Source organism: Rhagoletis pomonella, unplaced genomic scaffold (genome assembly GCF_013731165.1).
Source record: "Rhagoletis pomonella isolate Grant_MI unplaced genomic scaffold, Rhpom_1.0 Rhpom_scaffold_00003, whole genome shotgun sequence".
In the NCBI taxonomy this organism is placed as follows: domain Eukaryota; kingdom Metazoa; phylum Arthropoda; class Insecta; order Diptera; family Tephritidae; genus Rhagoletis; species Rhagoletis pomonella.
The window spans coordinates 29,617,522-29,637,105 of record NW_023458557.1 but is presented as its reverse complement, the minus strand read 5'-3'; the positions used below and the strand labels follow the sequence as shown (position 1 = coordinate 29,637,105).

Here is a 19,584-nt window from a genome sequence, read left to right as displayed (position 1 = left end):
TGACTCAGCCAGTTGCCTATGCACCGTGCTAAGTACGCCTTGTAAATTATCGTTTGCTTTTTTCCACTATTTTCATTTTTGTTATGCCAACACAATCAAGCGCAGCTATTCCGCTGCAACTCACTTGATCATGTGGTTGTTGGTATTGGTGGTTTTTGCTAATAATTATATTTTTAGAATGTTTAACTTTTAGGTGTGCTCGGCCTTAAGTTATTTGTTTTTGTTATTTTTTTGGCCTTTTATAACAATTATATTCAACAATTTATATTGAGCTCGAGGCCGTTTTTAAACGAAAATTTATTGTGGAAAAGCAACAATAATTTGAAAAAATGGTAGAAGTGATAGCTATTTCGGAAATCACCACATTTCCTCATCAGACTTCTTTCAGTAGGATTCGAACCGACGATCCCACTGACTCAGCCAGTTGCCTATGCACCGTGCTAAGTACGCCTTGTAAATTATCGTTTGCTTCTTTCCACTATTTTCATTTTTGTTATGCCAACACAATCAAGCGCAGCTATTCCGCTGCAACTCACTTGATCATGTGGTTGTTGGTATTGGTGGTTTTTGCTAATAATTCTATTTTTAGAATGTTTAACTTTTAGGTGTGCTCGTTCTTAAGTTATTTTTTTTTGTTATTTTTTTGGCCTTTTATAACAATTATATTCAACAATTTATATTGAGCTCGAGGCCGTTTTTAAACGAAAATTTATTGCAGAAAAGCAACAATAATTTGAAAAAATGGTAGAAGTGTTAGCTATTTCGGATATCACCACATTTCCTCATCAGACTTCTTTCAGTAGGATTCGAACCGACGATCCCACTGACTCAGCCAGTTACCTATGCACCGTGCTAAGGACGCCTTGTAAATTATCGTTTGCTTTTTTCCACTATTTTCATTTTTGTTATGCCAACACAATCAAGCGCAGTTATTCCGCTGCAATTCACTTGATCATGTGGTTGTTGGTATTGTTGGTTTTTGCTAATAATTCTGTTTTTAGAATGTCAAAGATTGGTATAAGAAAAAATTGAATAACTGAACCTAAAGTCTTCCGATTTAGACTTAAGAGGTGTCATTGGAAAGGTATTTTCTAACCCTTTTCATTTCTTTGATAACAAACTCATTAAAAGGATGAAAGAGAAAGGTAGGATGGACGAACGTAATTCAAAGTTGATTGTGTTGGTATGTGAAAAAAAAAATGGGACAAGAATGACTTTTATTTGGACAGAAATAAAAACAGTGTGAAAATACCTTTCTACCGAGATCCCATAAGTCTAAATAAGAATAGTTTTGGCCAAGTTATTCAAGTTTTGTGTAAATCAATCTTTGAAAAAAGTAAAAAAACAGCATCAAAAATCTCATTCTTACTATTCCATTGAAAAAATTTTTAAATATTTGTATGCAGATTTTTTAAGCTTAATCTGTTTTTTCTTCTGAGAGGACTTTTTTCAAAAAGTTCTTTAAGAAACTATTTTTATTCATAAAAAACTCCATTTTTGGAGGTATTTTCAAAACGGTCCAGCTCACTTAAATCTTAATATTTTTCCGAAATATTTTGGCTGACGTCTTAAAATATTATAGATTTTGTAATCCTGGCGGAAAAACCGCAACTTTTTTTGGTGATGCAGTCTAATGTACATACATACGATCACCAATTAATTTCATTTAAAGAAATGGCGTGTCATCCATTTCCGCTGTAGCGTACGCAGTGCATAGGGCGACATCTACCTCTCAACCGTCTGTTGCACTAGACTTTTTTACAGGATCTTTGGAAAGCAAAGGTTTTATAGCAATGAAGGGTGTCTGGACACACAACATTGCAAGTTGATAAAAGCGTTGTAAAATAGCGCAAACTGGTCAAAATATCCCTTAACTTAATCAGCTCAGCTCAAGTGTATGCATGCATACATCGTCAGAAAACCTTCAAAATTTCACTTTTTTTACTTACTATACCTAAAAAATAAGAATTAAAAGTTTAGTATTTGAATGAAAATTTATTGAATTTTCTTGAGTTTTGTACAAAGTTATGAAATTAAATTTTTGTTTTTTGCTAAAGTATGAAATAAATTAAAAAAAAAAATTGGCAGAAAGAGTGAAAAAAAAGTTTTGCACACACTGTCGAAATTTCTCTGTCAAATTTTTTTTCCGTCAGAAAAGTTACTCAGTAAAAATAAACTAGTTTTTTTACAATATTTGTTTAGGCCAATGGCCTAAATTTGTCGCAGCATTTTCGACCCACCCTAATGCTTAACATAACTTCATTATTATGTCAACTGTCGAACTGTTTACCACTATGTTACTTATGCTAAAATGTCCCTTCGGTAAATATACAGTTCGACAGGCAACAGTAAGAAGAAATTTAAACCGGTCACTTACTTGTTTTCCGAGAGTGAAGTCAAGAGGACGTGTTCCAGCCACCGTGTTCCCGTATCAATAAAAGGTAACCTGTACAACCAACATATATGCATATATATTAATACCAATTTATCTATTTTTGAATAAACAACAATTTATATTAAATATTAATACAAACGTTTTGCTTTGTTTTTCATTCCAATAAATTAAATCGGCCACAACTTTGTCCAAGCGTTGTGCCGGTTTAACATACTGGTCCTTCAACGCCGTAACATTTGAACTTCCACTTGCCAGCGCCCAGCTTTTTGAGCCAATCCGAGGATTTCCAATTTGAGCCTATCCAATTTGAGCCTATCTGAAGCAGCCGTACATTGCAGCAGCAGCTACAAAATTTTTGCACAAAGCAACCACAGGAGCTACCAGCATCAACAGCAAAAACACACACACGAACACCGACACCTGTTAAATAAATAAAGTCATCAATTTTTTAAATTAAAGGTACGTGGGTCAAATTTCACTGCACTTAGATTATCTTGTGTAGCATTTCTTTGGTTAATAATTAAGAAATCGCGAGTGATTTTGTGAAATATTGAAGTTTTAAGCGCAACCGAAGTGCTAAGTGACACACACACACGCACATATATATGTACATACATTTGTGGGCGCTAAAGCCATTTAAATATTAAACAAGTGTGATCGGGCATAAAAAAAAAGGCAGTGTTTTGTTTTCCTTTGGAATTATCGCGAAACAATTTGCAAGAAGTTTCTTTACGGTGATTAATTCAAATAGTTTAATTTTTGTTAATCATATTTTCCATGGTGACTTGCATTTTAGTACCGAAATTTACCAACAACAACACTGCACTTGTATTCGGTTTACATAACCAAACTTTTCACTGCACCGAACTTTGGTACTTGCAATATTTCCTTTTCACAAAATCACTCGCGTTTTCATTTAATTTATTAAAAACCAATACAAATTTTGGCACTATTTCTAATTAGTTAAGTGGTGTGTTTTTCCATATTCATTATTTATTTGCACTTTCGTATAAAGCGCTTGTACATAAGAATATATACACATACATACATATACAGATCTCACTGGTTTGGTTGGCGAGCAATTTCTTGTGAACAAACAAACATACATACATACGTATACTTAAAACGCATTTATATTGCTAAATCGGTGTTAATAAACATAGAAAGCTTACAGATACAATTTAAAGGAAAATTAGAGAATTTTTATTACTTTGTGGTTGAATTGGTGGTATTTTGGTGGTACATTCTGCTTATATACATTGGGTATATAGTTTTGGGTTACCTTGACATAGGATTTTCTTCGTGTGCTACCTTTACGGTTGGAAAATCGGCTTCTTTTGAGTCAGTCTCTCATAGCGATACTTCCAAAAATTTCTTGTGAAGTTGTTATTTCGCAAATAAGTGAAAAAATTAAATAAAATGGAAACATACACCCGGTTAGCAGATTCGGTCATTGAATTTGATACAGAATTTCTGAGCACTCCCACAGGTGAGCACACCAAACATTCGCTGAAAATTCAGCAAAGCGAGCTTAGTGTACTGTGGGAGAAAGCCAAAGCACTCTTTGACGAAGTTCTGACTACCGAATCAACTAGTGCTAAAGATGTTAGCGCTATAAGAAAGAAAAATAAGATCTGCTATGCAGTTGGAAAAATCAGAAAAGGAAAGTGAAGAGATGTCACTCGCTTCGCATAGTTTGCATCTTCCACCTTGCGATATTGACGTTTTTAAAGGTGACTATCTGTCGTGGCCAACTTTTCGTGACATGTTCACGGCAATTTATATCTTGAACAAACGGCTTACACCCATACAGAAGCTTTATTATCTGAATCAGAATACGCAGGGTGAAGCCAAAGAAATTGTCAAGAAATGCGACTTGACGAATGAAGGCTTTAACACAGCCTGGAAGAATCTTTGCGATAGATACGAAAATAAGAGGATCCTAGTTAACACTCAGTTGAAGATTCTCTTCAACTTGAATACAGTTGATAGCGAATGTGGAAGCTCAATAAAGAGATTACAAAGGGATATTAATAATTATATATCATCCCTAGAGAGTCACCAGATTGACATTTCAAACTGGGACCCTATTATTACGTATCTGTGTTCTACTAAACTACCTGAGGAAACCCTTTCGCTGTGGGAACAATCGGTAGAAAATAAAACAGAAATATCCAAGTGGTCAGATATGGACCGATTCCTTTCAAGCAGGTTTCAAACGTTAGAATCGGTTTCAGGTTTAAGAGGAATCAAGACTTCGAAGTTTTCAAAAGTGCCAAGTCATAAGCATTCCTCTGAACCCTCTCACAAGAAACTTGGCGTTTTTCAAACTAGTGTCGCCAAATACATGTGCAAAATGTGCCAAAGCAACGAGCATAGAATTCATATGTGCCCAAAATTTCTGAAGATGTCTGTAGCTGATAGAATCTCCTTTGTAAAAACGAACAATAGCTGTTTTAACTGTCTGTCTTTCGGACATTCGGTGTCGAAATGCACGAGTTCTTATAACTGCGCCAATTGCCATTCTCGACACCATACGCTCCTACACAATCAGACAGCACCGCCTAAAACAGCTACCAGGGAAAATACTTCTAATCCTGCGGACAATTTACCATCGACTTCCAGACAGGCACAATTGAGGAATCAAGCTTCAAAGGGGAAAAGTAACCAAGTAAAAAAGGTGCAATCACATCACGCTAATACTAGCAAAGGTGTTTTACTCGGCACTGCTCGGGTTACTATTCATTATAATGGCACCAATTATGCCGCTAGAGCTCTAATTGATTCTGGCTCTGAGTGTTCCTTCATTCCGGAGAGGCTCAGACGCAGAATCAACTTGCCCACAAAGAAAATGCATGCTCAAGTTTCGGGCATCAATAATACGGTTTCTGCACAGGTAAAAGAAGCGTGTTCTATACAGTTGCGGTCACCGATTGACCCATTCATTTCAATTGATGCTATTGTGTTAGTGCTACCCACTCTTACCGGGAATTTGCCAACTTGCGACATTAGCGCACTAACACAACAAGCTTTTCCTGATCTCATCCTGGCAGATAAAAGGTTTTATGTAAATGAGCAAGTCGATCTTGTCTTGGGAGGGGACATATATCCCCATATAATTTTGAGTGGCATTAAGAAGAATGTTCTTAGTACTCTTCTGGCACAAGAAACAGTGTTCGGTTGGATACTGACTGGTCGTGCTGATGCAGTCAACCCAACCAACAATAATAGAGTATCGTTCTTCAATGAAGTGGCCCTAGACAAACAGCTAAGCTCTTTTTGGGAACTTGAGGATCTTCCACGAGATAAAACTGCAACAGCTGAGGAGCTTTACAAGCGTACAACACAGCGGAATCCAGATGGGAGGTACATCGTGTCGCTTCCTTTCAAGGCGGAGTTCCCGGCTGATATAAACTTAGAGCCATCACTCAAAATCGCGTTTTCTCAATTTTACAAGAACGAAACTCGACTTAGAAAAAATCCAGACTTACAGAGGGAATATAACAAAGTCATAATGGAATACGAGACAATGGGCCATATGTCTAAAGTTAATGCAATTCAGTCAGCAGATGCAGTCGACAGTTACTATTTACCACATCACGCTGTGGTAAAAGAAGATAGTACTACGACAAAGGTTCGGGTGGTTTTCAATGCTTCGTTGTCTTCAGCCAATGGTGTCAGCCTGAACGATATTCTTCTTCCAGGGCCAGTGCTTCAGTCTGATTTACCAGTGTTGACTCTCCGCTGGAGACTTTTTAGATACGTCTTCAATAGCGATATTGAGAAGATGTATAGGCAAATTCTTGTAGACGCCAACCAAACGAAGTACCAACGAATAATTTTCCGTACGTGTCCAAACGAACCAATTAGTATTTACGAACTAAAGACGGTTACTTTCAGTATAAAGTGTGCTCCTTATCTCGCGATAAGGACATTGCTCCCGCTAGCTGATGACTCAGAAAGCCTCCATCCTATAGCCTCGGACATTTTACGAAAAAGTATGTATGTCGACGACGTTCTTGCCGGAGGACATACTATTGACTCCGCGATAAAAGCCAGGGATGAGATTTCCGCAGTTTTAAAATCAGCTGGTTTTCCACTTAGAAAATGGACATCGAATTGCAATAAAATATTGCAAGGCATACCAAAAGCACATCCGCTGAGTGAAAATTTCTTAGAGTTTGAGGACACAAGCAGTGTAAAAGCCCTAGGTATAAGGTGGAACGCGCATTCCGACCAATTTTATTTTATAGCCAAGCCAATAGAAGATAACGTCAATCCAACGAAGAGAGCGATATTATCAGCCATCGCTAAACTCTTTGACCCGTTAGGTTGGCTAGCTCCAATGAAAATTGTCGCGAAAATACTTATGCAGAGCATATGGTTAGAGGGTACAGACTGGGACGAGACGGTGTCCCCAACAACACTAGATAGATGGCAGAATTTCACGAGAAACTATCAGGAAATCAATAATATAAGGATACCACGTTGGGTATCTTTCTCACCAACGGAAAAGGTAGAGATTCACGGCTTCTGCGACGCATCCGAAAAAGCGTACGCTGCCGCAGTCTACTTACGCGTGGAAAAAGAGGATAAAGTACTTGTAAATCTGCTATTAGCAAAAACTAGAGTAGCGCCAGTCAAAACAATTTCCTTGCCTAGATTAGAACTTTGCGGGGCGGTATTACTGTCAGAAATAGTCGAATCAATCACCAAAAATCTTGAATTAGGCCACCTAAACATACATCTGTGGACTGATTCGACGATTGTTCTGGCGTGGATACGCAAGCCCCCATGTTCGTGGTCAACCTTCGTTGCCCACCGAATTACAAAAATCATAGACAAAGTAGGGAACTTGAACTGGCTTTACGTCGATTCAGCTACGAATCCCGCAGATTTAGCAAGCAGAGGCATACTGGCGAACGAATTGGTCAAAAATTCTTTGTGGTGGCAGGGACCTTCTTGGCTACAAAAAATAGGGAAAAATGGCCAACCCAAGAGACAGACTTCACCACGAGCATTGAGGAAAAAAGGGTGCACGTTCATGCAACAACATCGACAGACAAAATCAATGACATTCTTGAACGGTTTTCTAGTTTACCGAGGGCTTTGAGGGTGATATCTTATATATTGCGTTTCTTTCAAAGAACCCATCCGAAGACAAAAGCTTCTTTTCAGTCGGAATCTTGCTTAATCTCATCTAATGAAATTAAATCAACGACTACTCGCCTGATTAAACTTGCTCAGAAGCAACATTACGGAGCAGAAATCGCGAAACTGAAAACTAAAGAATGCATTGAGTCTAAGAGTGAAATACTTCCTCTTAATCCATTTCTGGATAAAGATGATGTGCTGCGGACGGGGGGTCGTCTTGGCACATCTCTGGATCTAGCGTACAACGAACGGCATCCCGTAATACTTCCATACAATTGTAGATTATCCCGTCTGATTGTCCAATTCATCCATGAAACTTCTCTCCATGGTGAGAATCAACTAATGTTGCGTCTCATACGAACGCAGTATTGGATTCCGAAGGTGAAAACGATGATAAGGTCCACAATCCATATCTGCAAGATCTGCACTATCTATAAAAAACGCGCGCAAGGCCAACTTATGGGGATTCTTCCACAAGAGCGAACAACTTTTTCGCGACCATTTACCAATGCTGGGGTGGATTTTGCTGGACCATTCGACATTAAGAGTTATCGCGGACGAGGCTGCCGAATGTCAAAGGGTTATGTGTGTCTATTTGTCTGCTTTTCTACCAAGGCCATTCATTTAGAGGCCACAAGCGACCTAAGTACTCAATCGTTTTTAGCAGCATTTTCCAGATTCGTTTCCAGACGAGGGTGTCCAAAAAATGTGTACTCAGATAATGGGACAAATTTCGTAGGAGCATCACGGGCTTTAAAAGCGGAACTAAAGGCATTTCTATCCGACGCGCGGACGAATACGTTATGCCCATCAGGCATTGACTTGGCATTTCATACCTGCCGCAGCTCCGCACATGGGTGGTCTGTGGGAGGCAGGTGCCTTACCGAACTACAGAAACGAATAAAGTGGAAACATCCTAAATCCAACATAAAAGTGGGAGACATGGTGGTCATAAGAGAGGATAATCTTCCACCTAACGAATGGAGATTAGGAAGGGTGGCTAATTTGCACCCAGGTTCTGACAATCGAGTTCGTGTTGTAGAGGTCATAACTGAAAAGGGTAGAGTGACAAGACCGCTTGTCAAACTAGTACTACTACCACCCTATATCACGGATAACGATGAAACTATGGCGTCTGTATAAATCCATACGAAAAAAAAACCCTTCCACCTACCACAAGCAAAACTCGAATAAAAACCAATGGCTCTCAAAATGGAATCCGCGTGTCAAACTCCCACAACTTTCCATATTGAATTGAAATTCAAAAATAAATTTGCATACTTAATGAAATTGAACCATTAAGACGATAGTTACATTTTAGACACACACTGTTCAATAAATTTGGTAGAAATTGCTAGGAATTTTTTCATGTCGTTAACGTTTTCGTATGCGAAAACAACTTGCCAATGAGAAGAATCGCTATTTGTACATACTGCTATTTCAAAGACGTAAACAACATGAAATTAGAACCAATTCTAGCTATCCCGAATGAGAAGTAACGTTCTTAATGTTTAAATTTCATTAATTTTTTCCATCTACATATGTAAATTTATTTAACAAAATCACATTACACCAGTCACCATGGAACGGCCCGCGAGCAGAGTAGGCTGGTTTACATTAATAATACAATAGGAGAACAAAGAAACATTTTAATTGTAAAGCACTTACCCCGTTTTCCTTTCGTCTCGGCCGATATTTTTTCTTTGGTCGTATGGTGGCTGGTTCTGCTTCAAAGAATTCACCTTCCACTGGGCATTGTGGATAGCGTATATTGCCGGCCATCCTGGCTGCATCTGCAACACCATTCCTTCGATGCGTTAATCCATGCCCTGTGCTGCACATTCTTTTATAAACAAAAAAAAAAACAGCTTTAAGCAGATCCCCGTAGTAATTTCAAACGCATTCACCCGTCATACATATACACGTATTAAATTTCTTTCGATATTTCCAGCTCAACGTATTTGCCGGCGAACGCAAGTTATTTTATTTCATTTTAAATTACACACATTAGTAATCTGTAACCCAGTACAGTAGCGCAGCAGCAATAACACAATGATACCAACACACTGTGTCAACACACAAGCATACGCGCCATTGACCATCCCTAAGGCAAAAGTATGGAATGTGCCAAAATTGTGCCGTTCATGCGTTGAGCTGCTATTCATACATACATATGTATGTATGTATGTACATATATACATACATGTACTGAAACTACAACTCTAAGGCAAAAGTATGGAATGTGCAAAAAATGTGCCGTTCAGGCGTTGAGCTGCATTTCATACATCCATAAGTATATATGTATGTACATATATGCATACATGTACTGAAACTACGACGATCTAAAGGGGTTGTCAGACGTTGTAGTGCAATATTTTTTCGGATAAGCTGTCACAGTGGGAAATTTTGTAGTGTCTGCTGAAAGTAGATTTATTTCCAAAACGTTTTTTGACAATTATTCCAAATTATCTTTTATTATTTCTCACAATTTGAAATCAGTATCATTCGGCAACACTCGGTTAATTTGACAAAACTTGCAGCAGAAGTGAAAATTGCTAGGGAAACACGAGCAAGTTGAAATATACTTTTCGAAATCGATTTGCACTCTTTTCAGTCACACTTCGCAATGTTTATTTCTTCGCAGGTAGAAATAAATTTTATCCTTCCCGTCTGACACACCCTTAACGCGAACAACTAGTACAACATGTACATATGTATGTACATACCCAGCAGGAACGTCCTAACGCATTCTCCAATTCCCTTACAAAATTTTCAATAATAACCAACACATTCCATATGCCATTTTTGGCGTTATATAACACGTTACTAATCGCGTAATAATATTTGAATGGAAAGAAACAACAACATATAGGATACTATAATAGCGGATTCCATGCAAAAGTAAGAGAAAACTGCTCACACGTGACACGATTATGCGTTATATTTCTCCGCGAGCCCTATGTAAAACGATGGAAATTTGTTTTAAATGCTCACACAAACTGTTTGCAGTACTATCTACGCGTATATAACGCATTAGCTAGCAGATAGGGTTCCTACTGGTATGCTTGTACAAAAGCCACAGAACTGTAGGTGAATTAAATAGTGCACCGGTACTTCGGTGCATATGTACGGTTTTCAATAATACATGTTTTTTTTATCACGCACGTTTTTTTTTGGGTTCGAAATAACTTTAATTTACGTATTTTCTTTGTACGCATGTATTTCGTAAAATTCACTTATTTTGAGTTCCACATTAATTTTGTTTGTATACATTCACACTACTTACATATATTCATTCACCTGGAGTTAGCCTTTTATTTCCCCATTTCTTCTTTCACAACACCAACGCCGTTTTTTTTTTACGTTCATTTATGTTTTTTCGGGAAAATTTTCCAAAACGGATCCAGGCTTTGAAAAAAAAAATATTAGGGAGTATAGAGGAGCTTTTTCAGATTCTAAATCTGAAGACCCCACCCTCCGGAGGCTTATAGTTTTAAAGTAATTCGCATTTAAAGTTGCAAAAAATACCGAATTTAACCTCACTTTTTGCTTTGTACACTAATTGAAGTGAAATGCCAGTGCTGCCATACATATGAAAAAATGCCTCAAAAACACAAAACGGAAGCAATAAAAAAATGCAGATAATGATCGCGCGATATTTAATAAAAAAATTGTATTATTTATTGGTCGATTTTTGATTAAATGTGGCATAATTTATCGAAGTATCGATTTTATAATAAAAAGCGATGTTTTATTAAAAATGTTCATTATTCATCGAAGTATCGATTTTTAGAATATAAAGCGCCGCAGGCGAAAATTATTGAATTATTTATGGAAGTATCGATTTTTAGAATATAAAGCGCCGCAGGCGAAAATTTGTAATAAAAAATCGCGCGATTTTGAATTAAAAATTTTCATTATTTATGGAAGTATCGATTTTTAGAATATAAAGCGCCGCAGGCGAAAATTTTTATTAAAAAATCGCGCGATTTTTAATTAAAAATTTTCATTATTTATGCAAGTATCGATTTTTAGAATATAAAGCGCCACAGGCGAAAATTTTTAATAAAAAATCGCGCGATTTTTAATTAAAAATTTTCATTATTTATGGAAGTATCGATTTTTAGAATATAAAGCGCCGCAGGCGAAAATTTTTAATAAAAAATCGCGCGATTTTTTATTAAAAATTTTCGATATATATGGAACTATATTAAAATATGGTTACTGGGTGTTTTATATAAAATCGCGCGATTTTATATAAAAAAATTTCATAATTTATGAAAGTATATTAAAAAAAAGAAATAAAAAAGGAAATAATACGGTTTGTAAGTGTATTTAATAGTAAAAGACGCGAAAAAATGCAGTGCTAGCTACTGCATGCGAAAAAATAAGGAGAATAAAAGAAATACCGTTGGAATACGGTTGTCATAAAAATATGACGATTTTACGCACAACTCCTTTTTGTGTTGGCCGCGTTTTAATAAAATCCTTTAATAGTGGCGTATTTACTTTTAAAACGTATGGCAGCACATATTTGCTCTTACTGTCGGCCATTGTTATTTCTGTTTGTTTGTGAAAAGTGGTAAAACGTGAACACAAATTTATAAACGCGTTTTACTTAATTAATTGGTGAATTATATATAATAAAAGCATAAAATACGCATGTGAGCATTGAAAATATAATATGTAACACAAAATATAAGTGATAAGTGGCATATTTTAAAAAAATTAGGGGGTGATAGTGGACATTATTTAACAACAAATTGCTAAAATACTATTAGGAATTATATTGTGAGAGTGAACAATTCATGTTGAGGAGGCCTCCCCCAACATCCTCACCAAGTTTCATGACGAAATTCCTTATACTTTCGCTGAAATTTCGATTGGTTCCGTTTTGGAAAGCCCACCCGATTTTTCCGATTCACAAACACAAATACTTCACCGGCACCGCACAACCGCACTTGTAGTAAACACAAATATATATAACCTTGTTTGTGAATGACAGGCGGCCATTCACGGAAGTAGGTTCTACTATCGATAACATAAGAAATAAGTTCGATACTTTACAGAGTTACCTTGAGAAGTATTTATACTCGGGCCGCACTTGCAAGTTTCTGTACCCAGTCTGCGTAAAATTTTGCGCAAATTAGCTTGCATTGCATTAGTTGGCATTGATGTGATTGCAGTAAATGAAATTATGTGTGCTTTTTTTCATATAGAGGGGGTGGGTAGTAATAAATAACACATAATTATTTATTACTATCTATTTTTCAATTGCATAAGTTTTTCATTGATGCAATTTAATGCGAGCATAGAGACTGACGAAAAAAAAATGATAATTGCTACATAATAATTTGTTTCCACCACACTTTTCGTGCAATCTTCAGGTCAGGTAATAAACCCACATACCTCTTGCAACCCTGTTGTACCAACCCATCAACCATAAAGGCATGTATGCACGGTCAAACCACCTGTCAATCATTAAGGGGTCATAACACTGCACTTTTAGTCAGTTAGCGAAATTACGGAAAAAACCTTATATGCTCCATCTCGTTTCAATATTGCGCGCCATTCCAAAATCGATCATTTTTGTCGGTGCGCTACATACAAGATTATTTCAGAAGATGACTCGCTTCACTAATGTACGCAAACAAGCTGAGGCAAATAATTACCCGCTGACGTGCAGATTATGCAGCAACAAGCATCCCTTAAGAGTATGCCCAATATTTCGTGCCAAAAGACCAGAAGAACGCCTGCGTGACGTTCTGATCCATCCCTATTGCACGAATTGTTTATCGGGGATACATCGTGCAGCACACTGCACTAACCCAGGGAGATGTCGACGCTGTAACGAAGAACACCACACCATGCTCCATATTGAGAACGTGAGCGATGGATCAAGACGTCAGCGACGATCAAGGAGGCCAATAATCAACAATGACAGTGATGATGCGCTTTCACTAGATGCGTCTGAGGTCGGAGCGGAATCGAATGCTTTCCGCCCAGACCTGGAGGAGGAAGAAATGCCAGTCGCTGGAGCGGAAACTAATGCTTTCCGCCCAGATCTAGAGGAGGGGTATATGCCAGAAACTGGAGCGGAAACTAGCGCTTTCCGCCCAAAAGAATCAACCGGAATGGAGTCAAACGCACTCCATCTGGACTCGGCTAGTGAAGTGGAGCTGGAACCCCAGCGCTACCGGCAGCTCTTGAGATATGAGCAAAGAGAGCTAAGCGGAATGGAAATGAAAACTTTCCAACCGCGAAACGAATGGCATCGTCTTCAAACTCGACGACTGAACAAACGACCGCGTCATCGGCGACAGCATGGAAGAGTGGAATCACAAGCGTTCCACCTTCCGCGTAGAACCGGTTTCCGGTCAGGTATGGTCCAGGACCTCCGAGCCTCGGTACATCCGATTCAAGCCCTCACATCGATCGCGCCGACAGCTGTGATCAAGATAGAAGCAGCGGGCCTCCTACATTTGGTTCTAGCCGTAATTGATGCGTGCGCTTCAAGGTCCATAATCGCCGAAGATTTGGCGAGGGAACTAAATCTTGGGATAACTGCAATAAATTCCCAAAGGGGCTACTTCATTAAGTTGAGAGGAAAGCATGGACAGTCAGCCACCGTTATGACGCACGCAATTTCCATCAAAAATTATCGGAAGCGGACACCAAATACTAGTTTGGACGCTACCGTAGCCGCCGCTTATTCGAACCTGAAGCTCGCGGACCCGCGCTTCCACATCACAGCTCCAGTCCGCTTAGTATTAGGCGCCGAAGTCTTCCCCAAAATCCTACTCGGCGCAATTCCTGCGGGTACTCTCGGCCCGCTATTAGCACAGAACACCATCTTTGGATGGGTCCTGTCCGGCGCTTGTTGAACTTTTTTTTTTCTTCGCATACTTTTACCAAAAATGAATTAAATACACACTGAATTGTTTTACTTATTTTATTGAATAAATGTGCAGTTGAATTTTTGAAACCCACGTCTTTAAATAATACTTTCTTCTACCTTACAGAGTTTAGGTACATGCACAACGGCAACGAAGAACATTTACATTATTAGATAATTTTTTAAAATTAAGGAGTTAATTGGAACATAGTGGCCGGAACACGTGGAATTCAGATTTTTCGCTTCGCAAAGGGGGCCGGCATGTTTAGGCCAACGGCCTAAATTTGTCGCAGCATTTTCGACCCACCCTAATGCTTAACATAGCTTCATTATTATGTCAACTGTCGAACTGTTTACCACTATGTTACTTATGCTAAAATGTCCCTTCGGTAAATATACAGTTCGACAGGCAACAGTAAGAAGAAATTTAAACCGGTCACTTACTTGTTTTCCGAGAGTGAAGTCAAGAGGACGTATTCCAGCCACCGTGTTCCCGTATCAATAAAAGGTAACCTGTACAACCAACATATATGCATATATATTAATACCAATTTATCTATTTTTGAATAAACACCAATTTATATTAAATATTAATACAAACGTTTTGCTTTGTTTTTCATTCCAATAAGTTAAATCGGCCACAACTTTGTCCAAGCGTTGTGCCGGTTTAACAATATTCATAAAGATTTTTATTTTAAATCTTTTGTGTTAATTTTTTATAGAAAATGTCGTTCGTTCTGTAAGAAAAACGTAATGAATTCTAAGTATAAGTCTAGTCGAAAATTCTCTGTGCCAATTTTTTCCACGTCAGAAAAGTGACTCAGTAATAATAAACTAGTTTTTTACAATTTTCATAAAGATGTTTGTATTAAATCTTTTGTATTAATTTTTTATAAAAAATATCGTTCGTTCTGTAAGAAAAACGTAATGAATTCTAGGTATAAGTCTAGAATACCAACCGTTTAGCTGTGTAAAAACTAAAATCTATGTACATATATTTCATTCGTTTGTGTTGCGGCGGATATATAATATTTGTTTGTTTTTACTTGCGCCAAATAATTTTCGCATGATTGAAATCAGCCTAAAAAGTTCTATCGCCCTGCATTTTTATTTTTTCCATAGCTAAACGGTTGGTATTCTAGAAATGTTTATGACCATTTCTGAGATTTGTTTACACAAAAAATGTAAAAATTCAAAATATATAACTGTAAATACTACCTTTAACTATATGTATTTATAATAATAAATAAATAAATTATATGTATTTACTTCTATATAAATTTTCATTTTTCATTGCATCATTTTAATTTTTTATTGCATCATTTTCAATTTTTCCATTTCAATTCTTGCTTTCATTTCCAATTCTTTCAAAGCGATTTTCTCCTTCATTTGAATTCCCATTACTTTTATTTCCCCCTCAGCTTTTTTTTTCTATCAACTCCTTTTCAAAATTTTCCTTAGCAAACAAAAATTGATGCTCCTTTAACGACAATTCATTTTCCTTCATCATAAATTCCTTCTGAACTCTCTCTTTTTTTGTATCTAGAATATATTCCCTTTCGAATAGTCTTTGACGTACAAGACGTGCCGGGAGGCTCGGGTGATGGCACGATTTCCTCAATGATTACATCAGAGGGCCCGATTTCTTCAATGATTACATCAGGGGAAGTGGCATTTTCTGGGGAAGCAGTATAAGTCAGGCCTTCCCAAAGTGGGTGACGCGGCCAGAAAATCAAAAAATTTTGATTTTTATTAAAATTACCTTCAGCGGCTTGTTTAACCCCATACACAACACAAATAGCTTGCAGCAAAGGGATATTTCGCTCTTAAGCGTAGTTCCCGTACGTTTTGTCAACGTAAAATTGAATCAAAAACGTACCCTTTTCACAACCACTTTCGGTACTTTTGTAGACCTAATCCGCGTTTCATCCACTTTTCTTCCCGTTTTCGGATTAATTTACGGATTTTTCGCTGGCTGAGCTGTTCTCGTAACAAGCGCAGCAGTTTCGCGCACGCGTATATATTCACCCCTATTCTGGTTGTCGTAAGTCGTTCACATCGACAGTCGTTCGTTGAATTATGTCATAAATAAAAACATAAACGGCAGATTTTAACACGTTTTCAATACTTCTTCATTTCGAAGAGATAATAGGAATAAAAATTTGTAGTGGATTATGTCACTGGTTGCCTCATAACGCCAATGAAAATCTGAAATTTCGACGAACGACTGTCGTTTCGACAATGGGAATAGGGCCGATTACTTATTCTTTGGAACTTCACAATCACATTGTCAAAGAGCGAATCAACAGGATTTTAGAGGCAGGCTTCTCGTGTTAGTGAGGTACCCATTCGCAATGCAAATCGAAGAAGAACGAAGTACTTCAGACTTACGCCACTAGCGACGAAATTTTTAAAGCTATCGAAAAATTTGTCCAGAACAATGGTTTGAAATGGAGCAAGTGTGCGGATATTTGCGGTGGTTGGAAAAACGAAATGAGCGATGTCTAGGATGAAGCAAGAGGCAGAAAACGCCGCGAGAAGTCACTGTATGATCCATCGGTATTCCCGGGCGACTAGGAAGATGCCGCCACTAGATTTAAATCCCGTATTGGATGACGCTGCGAAGATAATAGAGGCCTGCGAAATTAAAATACATCTCTGGTTTTTTCTAGCACGTCCAGATTTTTTTATTGGTGACATGTACATTTTAGAATTTCTAGCAATTCGCATGAAACCCCCATAAATAAACAAAGTAATCAGAAAAACGTATGTAACTTCGAAGTTAACGCTAAGAAAATTGATAACTTGGCTGTAAAAATTATTTTCTTAGCCTTATTTTCTTCGCTGGTTATCGAAGATCGAACATCGAAAGTGAAATTATGAGCTACGCAACCGTGTCGAAATTTTCGTTGAGTATCGAATTTTCTGTCGAACAGAATTTTGCTTTCGATGGTGTAGCGAAGTGTTAGAAAATTGTGAAAAATTTATGATTTGCATTTGTTTTTTTTTTACTTTATGGCGGCTAGACACTAGTTTTAAACAATTTTTATTAATTCGAAAGACTACACTTAAACCCTCTTAAACATTTTCTACTCCTGGCCAGTTTACCAAGCTCTCATCCTCTGACGAAACGTTGAACCAGAACTCCGTTGTACTCATTTTCACCACGGTTTAAAAAGCTCGCTTTCTTTTTTTTACAACGCTTTTATCAACTTGCAATGTTGTATGTCCAAACCACCATACTATAAATATAGCAAAGGTATTTATGGCAAACCTCGTCGTAGGTATCATATCAAAGACATACAATTCGAAAAACTCTAGAGATAGATGTCGCCTCACCAGAAGAAGTTAAAAATATGCACTACATACGCTACAGCGGAAATGGACGACACGCCATTTCTTTAAATGAAATTAATTGTTGATATATGTATGTATGTACCAGGGTTGTTGCGAATATTCGCATTCGCATTCGCAACCGCGGAGCTTCCGCCTTAATTTTAACATTCGCATTCGCTTTCGCATTCGCTTTCGCATTCGCTTTCGCATTCGCAATAATCAATGCGGATCTTTTGCGAATGCGAATATTGAAGGGACCGTAAGTAACACTTATTTTCTTTACGAGTTAAACTTGGCCAAATATTTTTTATTCCCAACTAAAAGTCCTTTCCGGACAATAAAAAATCCGCTTATCCAAATTAAACAAGTTAAAACTGAAATGTTAATAAAAAATTATAATTAATTACCATAGAACAAACCTTGGGTCAGGTATATGAATTTCTTTAGTATTAAATTTAGGTATATGAATTTCTTTAGTAGTAAAATAAAAAATATATATATAAATAGAGGTGGCAACCTTCGTTCGTTATTTCTGTTTAAAAGCTATTTCAGTCCTCTTTCACATGATTCCAAATTTGTTTAATTTTGATAAGCTGTTTGTTTATTATCCCGAAAAAACTTTCGGAATAAAAAATATTAGGCCAAGTTTAACTGGTAAAAAAAATAACTGTTATTTTCTGTCCCTGGAATATTATGCAAGTGCAATGATAAAACGTATATCTGACCAGTCACAGAAGAAAGGATCAATAATGAATTACAAAAACTAAAATCGAAAAACTCTGTTGATGTACCTGGTTCTCCAAATTCAGAAACAATCAAAAGAATGAGAATGAAGAATTCTTTGGAAAACAACGGTGTTTAATCAAAGATCTTGCCCTGATACTAGATTGTGAAGATGAAAGTCAGGAGGATTCATACGACATTTTCAGACCGATACAATTCCAAAAAAGAATTATTGCACCGCAATAAAAAAAAAAATAATAGATATAACTGAAAGTCCTCTCTACTGGTGCGGCGTCAATCGAAAAGAATTTACAATTTGTCAAGGTTCAAGTTTTTCAAGTTTTTCGCAGCGAGCGATTATTTAGTGGCGCAGGTTTGATTTACGACCCTTTAAAAACTTTTATTGAATACAATGTTCCAATTTTTAAATTCAAGTACTAAAAAAAAAATATTAAAAAGTACTAACCTTTCGATTTTTTATTTAATCAAATCACCTAATTTACTCACCTAAATTATTTCCTAACAAGTAAAAAAGTCCAAGTTCGGGCGGAGCCGTATTCAATATAGTTGTTTCACCTTTCCGAAAACTATCGCTTCATGGTAAGCAGTGGTGGTTTTACGTCTATTTCAAACATCTGCGTTATAAAAAGGTGGTTGTAATTTTAGTCAGATTTCAATAAGTTTCAACGTTTTGCCTTTATGGGGCAACCACTATAATCATACCGAGTTTGGTACACATTGATCGAACGGTTACCGAGATACACATATGTGGTTTTAAGTAGGCGGGGTCACGCCCATTTTCCAACAATTTATTATAAGCGTACATTTTGCTAAAGAATTATCGCAAGCATCAATTTTGATTAAATTAGCTTCAGTATTTACTGATTTATCGAAGCTTTCATATTTCTCTAAATTACCGTTATGTGGGATGTGGGCGTGATTATTATCCGATTTTTTTAATTTTCAGCCGTTTGGAATGTTTTGTGAAGGCCAACACTGTGCCAAGTTTGGGAGAAATTGGTGGAGCGGCTCCCAAGATATACACATGTAATCATAAGTGGGCGTGCTTACGCCGATTTTC

At 37.2% G+C, this 19,584-nt stretch overlaps 2 protein-coding genes across 2 annotated transcripts in view; one reads left to right on the top strand and one right to left on the bottom strand.

The window, feature by feature from the left end:
• The window catches only part of LOC118735125, a 7,011-nt gene extending 4,335 nt beyond the window's left edge, over positions 1-2,676 (bottom strand). The window contains exons 1-2 of the mRNA XM_036464748.1: positions 2,535-2,676; positions 2,378-2,446 (exon numbers count right to left, since the gene is read on the bottom strand). The gene's annotated coding sequence lies outside the window, so the exon portion shown is untranslated. The remainder of the gene's footprint in view (positions 1-2,377; positions 2,447-2,534) is intronic.
• LOC118735123 lies at positions 2,676-15,646 on the top strand. Its single transcript, XM_036464747.1, has 2 exons — positions 2,676-2,854; positions 13,171-15,646. The coding sequence occupies exon 2, from the start codon at positions 13,174-13,176 to the stop codon at positions 14,431-14,433; it is 1,260 nt and encodes a 419-aa protein (XP_036320640.1). The 5' UTR covers positions 2,676-2,854; positions 13,171-13,173; the 3' UTR covers positions 14,434-15,646.
• The last annotated feature ends 3,938 nt before the right edge of the window (positions 15,647-19,584 follow it).

What these genes read in the sequence shown, in the direction of transcription:
- LOC118735123 (XM_036464747.1), top strand. Translation starts at nt 13,174, where the DNA reads ATGACTCGCTTCACTAATGTACGCAAACAAGCTGAGGCAAATAATTAC.